Source organism: Mastomys coucha, chromosome X (assembly GCF_008632895.1).
Source record: "Mastomys coucha isolate ucsf_1 chromosome X, UCSF_Mcou_1, whole genome shotgun sequence".
In the NCBI taxonomy this organism is placed as follows: domain Eukaryota; kingdom Metazoa; phylum Chordata; class Mammalia; order Rodentia; family Muridae; genus Mastomys; species Mastomys coucha.
In genome coordinates, this window is record NC_045030.1 from 73220152 (window position 1) to 73229998 (window position 9847).

The 9847-nt window shown below is 40.0% G+C and overlaps 1 protein-coding gene across 2 annotated transcripts in view; it reads left to right on the top strand.

Moving 5' to 3' along the window:
* The window catches only part of Mtm1 (myotubularin 1), a 107524-nt gene that overhangs the window by 6138 nt on the left and 91539 nt on the right, over positions 1–9847 (top strand). The window contains exon 1 of one of the 2 annotated variants that reach the window (XM_031363454.1): positions 1215–2925. The exons of the other annotated variant lie outside the window; for it this stretch is intronic. Coding sequence (XP_031219314.1) covers positions 2889–2925 — 37 coding nt within the window. The 5' untranslated portion in view covers positions 1215–2888. Of the gene's footprint in view, positions 1–1214; positions 2926–9847 lie in introns of those variants that run through there. 2 annotated transcript variants of the gene reach the window in all.

A 9847-nucleotide genomic window follows, 5' to 3' on the forward strand; every position in this document is an offset into this window, starting at 1 on the left:
GCTTTCTATTCTTTTGTGCAGGCTTGTACTGTGAACCTGCTATCTGAAATGATCATCTCTCTCTGTTGGCTGGCTTGTGGAGATACTAGTTCACTTTGAAATAGTTCCATAGTAAAGGAGCACTCAAAATCTGAGGAACAAGAGCCCTCAGTGATGAAATGACATTGCAAGAACTCACTGAGAAAGTCATCTGTCTGTCCAGTACCACCCCTTTTAATAGTCCTGATGTTCAGTGTTTTCAAAACAATCTTTATGACTTCTGAAAATGACTAATGTTGCAAATAATACTGTAATATTGCTTCAAATGAGAAAAGGATTAATAAAATGTACTTGCTTTAGAAACCATTGAAAACACATGGTTCTAGCTTTTATTGAGGGCTCAAAAATAAAGAGAAAAAGGGAGACTCTTCAGGGCTTCTGAAGTGGCATTTTTAACCAGTGGCCAGGTGATGACAAAGGCTAGAGTTTCTAGTTATTTCTAAAGATTATCCAACTTTACAATAGCATAATGAGTGTCATTTATTTTTCTTTATTCTCTCATGCTGTTAATGATCTCTTACAAGTTCTAATTTCTTCATTTCCTGGTTTCTAGCTAGTTTATTCCTCTTTGGCAGATCTCAGAGGGGCAAGAACTATCATTTGCTTAGAAGGTATAGACTCAAGATTGAGTAGTCTAGAAGCTGTAGTGAGTGTGGGCAAGTTGCTTAACTCTGTCTCATTTTCTTTAAGAAATAAAAAAATAAATAATAATAGTTTCTCAAAGGGTTGGTGGGAGGGCCGAGTGATTCTTCTACATTTAGTGCTTCTAACAGTTTTGTGCTCAGTAAGCGATCAAGGAAAGAATTGTTGTCTTGCATTGTACATGGAACCCCTTTCTGCTGTGTTCTGTTTTGTTTTGAAAGAGGGCCTCACTATATAGCCCATCTGGCCTCAACCTTAAGATAGTCTTTCTGCCTCAGCCTCCTGGGATTACATGTGTGCCACCACACCTAGCTTTGAACAGTTTTTGTGGAAGAAATGAAAATAGCAATGCTCTAATAAACCATTGGAAATCCAGTAAGGTGGGGTTTCTAGACAACTCTCTGCTTTCTATGGTTGGTGTGGACCTTTAATTTCAGATGGCAGTGGTAGTGTGTAGGTCTTGAAGTACAAAATTCCCTTTGCCATGTGGAATGAAGACTCACTTGGAGTCATCATATTCAGTTTGGTACCACAAGGAGTAACAGAGCAGGAGAGGCCTTCCAACTCCAGTGCTTTTGTAGTTAGAAGATAGTCTTATATTGGCAATGCTTGCAAAACCTTTTTCTAGACCTAATAACACAGCAGTCTCATTCCTTTTAAGAATGTGGAAGCATCTCTTTGGAGCATAGACATCATACACAAGTGCTTTGTTGGTATTTTTGCTCAAGGACCAAGGAATGGTAAATGATCCTGTTGTCCCTGTGAGGTAGTGAGAAGCTCCTTGAATTTGGGTTCCAAGTACAAGTTCAGAATCCAGTTTCTCTTAACTCTGTGACTCTGGATACATTATATTACCCTCCTTGCTGGTGGTTCTGTTTGGAAGATGGAGGTAATAAACCTGCCCTGCCAAACTTCCAAATATCTAAGGGGTCTCAAATGTGCATTAGAACCTTTGTAAACCTTTTGGCAGTATGATTATTGTACTAAAGTGTTTCATAAACCGTTGCTATTTGGAGAACTAATTAAGAGGGTACTTTGTCTTCCAGTTCTTGGCTGTCCCCTGCCCTGGAGCTGTGGGTGTAGCCTCTGCCTCATCTCCACCCTTTGGTATCACTGTCTTTTATGAACCTAGAACTTCAGAATCCACTCCATTTATTCATAACGGTAGCAATGTGTAGCCCATAATTAAATATCAATACCAAGGTGACTCCTGTGTCATGAAGTTTTATCATCTCTAATCCTTGGTGTGGGCACCAAGTCTTTCCTTTTCCCAATCAAGACCAGGCCTTGACTGCTCAGTAGGACTAGAGTGGATGCTCTTGGTTCCTTGTGATGATAAGAAGCCATCACGATCTGGTGAAGATCAGAAGATGAGATTGTTCCCCATATCACTGCCCCCCACCTGTAAATGACAGGTCTTATTTGTAAAAGACGGGGTCCAAGTTCCCTTTGCATAGTACTTGGATTTGTTTCTCAGTATCTCGATAACTCTACAAGAAACAAGATATACTTGGTATATCTTAGACTTCTAATGGTTTAGTATTGTGGTTTCTTAGTGGACTTGACAGGTAACTCCTGCATGTTGCAACATATTTTTTTTCCATCTAAGAAGGAGGTGCCGAAGTCTCAGATGGTTTATGTAATGTGTATGAAACTTAACTTGGCCCAGAGCTCATCGTACATATTTTGTAAACAATATTGGCTTGAATCAGAGGAGTGGCAACGTAAGAGTTGTTTAAGCATGTTGGTTTGAATCATTCTGCTGTACACCCACGAACCGTGTTCCTTACGTGGTAGAAGTAGAGCCTATGCCTAGCTTTTCTGTCCAGGTTCTGATAGTGGATCAATTGAAAAGGCTGAAGGTAGTGTTGGGAGAGATTCATGCATTGCTTTGCCACCCCTTTCTTCCTAGCTTCTTGATTTTTGGACTCTGACATGAGTACAGGCTCATTTTTGCTTCGTTTGCAAGTGTATTTGGGACAGGAAAGGGCTAGTGGAAGTTGAAGTCTAATAATTAAAAGTAAAAATAAAATTAACTTGTTTGTACATTTAGCTCTCATCCCATTGTACAAACTTGGACTAAATGCAGTGGTGCCCATTCTTTCGCAGGCAGTAATAATTAGATTTTGATGTCACATCCTTGACCTTTTGGTAAGAAGGAAGCACTTTGTTTCCCGAGCCTCTTCAAGAATACACTTCGCCAGCAGATGTCCCTTCCTCTTTATGGGCGTGACTGGGACAGAGGTGAGTTATAAGGACATTCCTAGCATTGGGTGGTGCTTTAAATTCCCTTTGTTGGCTTGTAAATTTCTTTATGGCCCTGAGATTGCTTAGGTGGGGATTTAGAATAAAAAGGACTTTACTTGATTTCAGTATTGCCAAGAAGTGATCCCAGCTGTTTTACTCAGCTTAGCACTGTACAACTGTGGCCCTTTGACTATGACTCTTAGTGTACCTCCTAGTTAGTGCTGTTCAAGGATAACAACCTGCAGAAGTTTGCTTTTGACTTCAGAGAGACCTCAGGCTGTGTGACTAGCAGCAAGCGTGTAATTTAGTTTCCTGGTTCTGAGATGTTCCTTGTGCATGACAGTGTGGGGATGTGAGAAAGCATGTGTCCCACTCTCTGTCAAGTGTCCTCTACCTCTAGGTTCCTTGCTGAAAGAAAGTCTGGTGTTATTTATTTATTTATTAGATATTTTCTTTATTTACATGTCATACAATATCTCCTTTCCCAGTTTCCACTCTGAAAAAAAAGAAAAAAAAATTTAAAAAAAACCAACAACAAGAACAAACCCCTGTTCCCTCCCCGCTCCCCCTGCTCACCAACTCACCCACTCCTGCTTACTGGCCCTGGCATTCCCTTACACTCGGGCGTAGAACCTTCACAGGGCCAAGGGCCTCTCCTCCCATTGATGACTGACTTGGCCATCCTCTGCTATACACATGCTGCCAGAACAATCAGTCCTACCATGTGTACTCTTTGGTTGGAGTTTTAGTCCCTGGGAGCTCTGAGGGTACTAGTTAGTTCATATTGTTGTTCATCCTAAGGGGCTGCAAACCCTTCAGCTCCTTTGGGTCCTTTCTCTAGTTCCTTCATTGGGGACTCTGGTGGTTTTTTAAGTAGAGGTTGATGGCTTCTTGCTTCCCAGTCTTTCAGCTAAGATGAAGTGGAACTCGGAGGCTGAGTCTTCCCCTGCAGGACATTTCCTTTCTTCCTGTTATCAAGTCTAGTCATTTCTACAGAGATTCTCATCATTTCTGTGTCATCAAACAATTTTCCTTTGTTGACAAAGATTGTCTGGATGCCCTTAACCCTCAACAGCTGCTCCTGAGAGCTTGTAACTGATGTAGAATCACAGGTCAGCTAAGAACCCCTGTAGAATCTGCATTTTCAGGTGTCTCCTGAGTGCATATAGGTAAATGAAAGTCTAGGATAGCTGATGGAAGACCTGGTCACATCCTGCCTTCCCAAGCCTTTGAAACCTCAGTACATTGCTAGATTGAAAAAGTAAACAGGCAAAATAAATTCAAACGTTTTTGTAACTGATTATATGAAATACTGTCATTTTACATATAATTACCATAATAATGAAGCATCACTCTTGTTTGTAGTAGACTTGGAAATCATTTGTGTATTTTACTTATAGGACATCTCCATTTTGACCAACCATATGGTGCCAGTACTTACAGTGTGGGACAGTAGGGCATTGAGTTTACCAGGTTCCTTTTAGTGACCAACCTGCTGCCTCTGTACTAACTTATAGTAATGTAAAAGTTAGTTTCTGCCAAGCCTTTAGCCCATTGCTGTTACATAATGTCTCTTTTGAGGGTAAAATTATTAACATAAGTACCAAGATTCTTTCTCAAAGGTTAGGTCAACAGTGAGCTTTGGGGCATAGCGTTGAGATCTTAATCAAGGGTTGTGATTTCAGAGTTTACAAGCTGTGGTGCTCAGCTGACTATGGCGTCGACCTTTATTACTGTTAAGAAAGCAATGTTGGATGTGGGTGTGGTGGTACACATCTGTAATCTCAGTGCTTAGGGTTGAAGCAGGAGTCCAGGCTGTCCTGAGCTTTATAGTGAGATCCTTTCTCCAATAAATAAATCAGGGAAGGAAGAGATGGGGGAGGGGCATAAAGCAAACTCTTGTGGAATGCTTGGTGTTTGGTTGTGTGTGTGAAAGTGTCTTTTCCCTAGCTCTTCAGAGAGGGTGCCACCTCCCTAAATAGAAATTTCCTCACTTTAGGAATACTGCAGCCTGGTGGTTTGCTAGGCTGCCTGCTCATTAGAACCCCCTGCTGCCTGAGCCCCCCACACAGACCTCCAAGCTTCATTAAACTGAGGTGAGAGCACCTGCTTTAGGATACAGCAGTTCTCCAACTCCACTGAGGGAGTCACCTGGACTTCCAGGACCAGCACAAGTTCTGCCTCAGTGTGTGTCGGCAAGGAGCACAGTCCAATCTCTCATTTGCAGCCAACTTCTGGGCGATGCCAGGCTGCTGCTGTGCAGGTTGTACTTTGATTAGCCAGCAGCACCAAAATCACCTGAGGGGGGTTTGCTGCGCTACAAGTTCCCTGGCTCGGTGCCTGGAGCTTCTGATTCAGCAGGTCTGGGCCAGAGCCCAAGATCCATGTTTGAGAAGTGTAGTTTGCAACATTTCATCATCAAGGACTGGGCTTATCTTCAATTTCTTGCAGATGTGCTGCTAGCACCCATTGGGGGGTTAAAAACAAAAGTTGAATTTTAACCAACCCATTTTGTGTCTTAATAGTGAGACAGTCACACAGCCCTCTTTTTAATTTGTTGTGGTAGGTTATTTTAAGATATTTCCTAGTGGAACTGCAGCATTAGCTCATTCGCACTGCTGGAACAGACCTAATGTGCACATGCTCTTGCTTACTGCTGCATTGGATTGGTAGTACTTTGGTGTCTCTATTTGTCACTGAGTTTTCGCTTCAGTTTTTGTCTAGTTTAATACTATGACTGACAGTGAGTTGGGATGTTTCCTTTCTCGCCGGAAGTCTCTAAGGTTGGAACATATCACTTCCTTGAATGTTAGTAGAACTGGGCCTGGAAGATTTTCAACTGTCTCAATATGATTGTTTGCCTATCTGTCCCCCGCTTGATGTCATCATCTCATTAGGCCAGGTGGGCCTCATGCTCACTATGTAGCAGAGGTTGGCCTTCTCCTGATGATCCTGCCTCCACGTTGCATGTGCAGGGATGACAGATGTATGCCACCACACTGAGCTTTGCCTTTTTCTTGGTTAGTATTTTTACCACTTTTGTCAGTTGTGATGATAGGACTATTTGGGGGTTTCAAAACATAATTTTATTAGTAATATGTTCTAGCATATTTTAATTTCCATGTTCATCTGTGAGGTTTCTAAAAGTACATTTTTAAAATCTGAGAATATGTTGGCCAGTAATTTTCAATACTGATTCCTTTCCTCACAAGTTTAGAATGCATGGTGAATGCTAGCAGTTCTTGGACACTTGGATGCTGCGTTTCTCTGGCCTTGGTGGTTGGCTGCTTTGCTTTGCTGTTTATACTCATCGATGTTGTGTGTGTCAGTCAGTAGCTCCTGCCTTTTATTAGTATGTAACAGTCCAGGGTTCAGTAATGGATAGCCATTTGAGCTACTCAGTTTGGGGCCGAACTACAACCAGTCATTGCAACTTGGCATGGGCTCATGTTTTCATTTTATTTGTGGAAACACTGTACTTTGGAAAGACATTGTCATTTTTCTACAAATACAAGTTTGACTTTTTTGTGGTTTTATTTATTTTTTTATTTTATTTTCAGACAAATATGAGTGGCTGGCCTGTAACTCACTTTGTAGATCAGGTTGGCCTTGAACTCAATATTGCCTGCCTCTGCCTCCTGAGTGCTGGGATTAAAAATGTACTTCATTATGCCTATCTTACAAATAGGGTTTTCTTTCTTCCTTCCGTATTATACCTACCATTTTCTTGCCTAGTTAGAATCTCTAAAAATTGTAACTGCACATGGTTATTCTCCTTGTTTCAAAACTTTCCATTTTTTAACCATTGCTGTATAAACTGCAGGCTTCCAGAAGTAGCATTTCCTACTTTGCTGGACAAATCATGATTTGTTGTTTATTTTGTTTGTAGAAGCCGTGTTTCAGATAGGGTCTTCAAGAAGATAATTACTGTATTACAACGATCATGCCCATTCCCTAAGCATGACACCCCAACTTTTATTCTTAGTGTCAGTAACAGAATTTGTGTCTGGAACCTAGGAATTCTTTTTATTGCTCTGAGAAGCTGCTCTTATTGCTTGTTCAGAGGGCATGGCAGTTGTCAGATTCAATGGGTGTCTTTGTTCTTGAACTGGAATTTCTTCATCCTGTCGTTTCCATTCTATTAATAGTGGTTTTAGTTCCTCTTCATCTTCTTCCTTTTTCCTTGGATGATTATTTTACATCTATAAGACCACCTCTTCCAATGATGGCAAGATCTAGACATGTTAGGCCCTTTAACTTTGTTCTGTGACAGGAATGTGTGGTGGCTTGTGTTTATGCCTGGTAACTCCCCAAGTAGGAAATGACTGCTTTCTGTACTCTCTGGGTCACTGTAAGCCTTTTTCTCTTTGTGACTTTCCAAAGACCTTAATTAAGCCAGTCATTGGGGATTCCCTTTTGGACACTCTTTTAATGTGGCAAGCTGCCTGTTGGGCAAGTGACTACTTCTACTTCTGCTTTTTGCTAGCCTCCAAGGTAAACTTGCTCTTATAAATTAGGACAATTTCAATGGATCAGGTCCAGCATTTTCTCCAGCTAAGAGATGCCAAGCTGCATTCCCTGTGCCTCCATGTGAATTAACTTCAGAGACTCGGGCGCATTTTAAAAAGTATCTTCAGTGTCTATATTTGAGTGAGGATTCAACATTTAGTTCTACGCCATAATCACTGTGAGGCACATTTATTAAATATAGTGGGCACTGGTGTTGTAGGAGCATTGTTTCTCTGGTGTAAAATTGAGATACAGCTAAGTTTTATAATATGACATTTGTATAGCTTTAACCTCTGAAGGCAGTTTTGTTTTGAGCCAGAGTCTCACCACATAGCCTTAGCTGGCCTTGGATTTGCTAGGTAGACAAGGTTGGTCTGTAAATCACAGCTACCTTTCTGTCTCATCCCTTCTAAAGGCAGGTTTAAAGGATTATTTTTTTTTTAAAGAAGTACTTGGAACAGAAATAGCATTGCTGGAATGAGTATACATCATTGTAAAATACTTCATTTAGCTGCATATGCTCTGAGCCTCATTACTTCCTAGATGGACCTCATAGGATATTCATTGTTTGTATCCCCAGCCCACAAAGACTCTTACACTGGATAAATGGACTGCAGTGGACAAGTATGGGGGATATTTTTGAGTGCCTCATAGATTTGGTAGAGGGAATCTCCATTTGTTTACTTCCCTTTAAAATGAAGGCTAAGCTTCTTTCTGGATGTCAGATTTTTCTATATGGGTGGAATCCCCTTCTAATGCTATATTACATGTCTAAGTAGAAAGTATTATGTCCTTATTTTCATTTGATCATTATTGAAAAATGGTTAGTGGTTCAGAGGGTTATGTTGCCTCAGGTTGACCTCTCCAATCTTTTGTAGACAAGTTGTTCTTGTTCACGACTGTCAGTTGTCATATGAAGTTACTAGTATTACTTGACAAATACAGTTGTTGGTGGAAATTGAATGACTTATGATGTGCTTAGAACAATGGCTAATAGTGGGGCAGTCGGAAATGTGGAGACTGTGATCAGTACCCATGAACAGATGAATAGCTTTTGCTTCAGTCTTAACTATCACCTTTGTTATTGTCTTTATTCTCATATGATCATCATTTTCTCATATACCTTCTTTGCTGCCATCCAACTTGTATTTGCCTGCTGTCTCCCAATTAACTTCTCAAAGACCTATCTCAGGGTTGTTGTTTTTGTTATTATTATTTTTTTATTTTTATTATTACTTAATGTTATTTATTAAAATAGTATTTTATTTATTTTAGTTTTGTGAGGTTTTTTTTTGAAACAGGATTTCTCTGTGTAGCCCTTGGCTGTCCTGTAGTCCAGGCATTGAACTCAGCGATCCACCTGCCTTTGCCTCCTGAATGCTGGGACTAAAGATTCATGCCAACATGCCTTACTTAGTTTTACTTTTTAAAAGAACAGGTAAACTGATTTTTTTAAGATATGCATATAGCCTGTAATGTTATTTTAGTTGATAAGTTTTTAATTCAAGCAGAATTGCACCCTGCTTCTCTCCCTGCCTTCCCTCCAGCCTCTGTCCACCCAGCTCTTTCTCTCCAGTTGATGGGCATTTTTTGTTATTACTGTTACATGCATATCTATGTGTATATGTGTATGTATGATCCAAGATACTGAGTCCATTTTGTTGTTTGAGTATATATGGTTTCTAGTCTGACCATTCTGCATCAAATAACCAATAAGTATATGAACTTATCCTTGGGAGAGGTTAATTCTCCCAGAACTCATTAGTTGTCTATAGTTCTCTGTCTGGTGGTAGTACACAAATGCCAGCCCTACACAAATGCTGGGTAGGCTACTACACCCAGCAAAATTATCAATTACCGTAGACGGAGAAAATAAGATACTCCATGACAAAACAAAATTTACACAGTATCTTTCCATAAGTCTAGCCCTACAAAGGATAATAGATGGAAAAAACAACATAAGGAGCAAAACTACAACCTAGAAGAATCAAGAAAGTAATCTTTCAACAAACCCACACAAACCTAATTCCACCTCTTACAACAAAAAAACAGGAAATAACAATTACTTTTTCTTAATATTTTAATATGAAAATTAATATTACCAACATATCCTAATCGATTGACATTCAAAAATATGAGGAATTAGAAATTTGTTGGCTGTCATCCAGTGGTCTCTCTGATTTGGTAATTGGAGGAATAGGTCCAATATTGTAACAATCCATATACACTTTCTGCTTGTTTGTACGTGACAGTGTCTTGCTGTGTACCACATAATGGTCTTGAAATCTTGCTTCTCCTATCTCAGCCTCCCTACTAGTAGTATTTATTTCATGTTTTTATAGTATACTATGGTTTTCAGAACAGCTTACATATTTCAAAATTATTTATACAGCCAAAAGAAATGTAGACA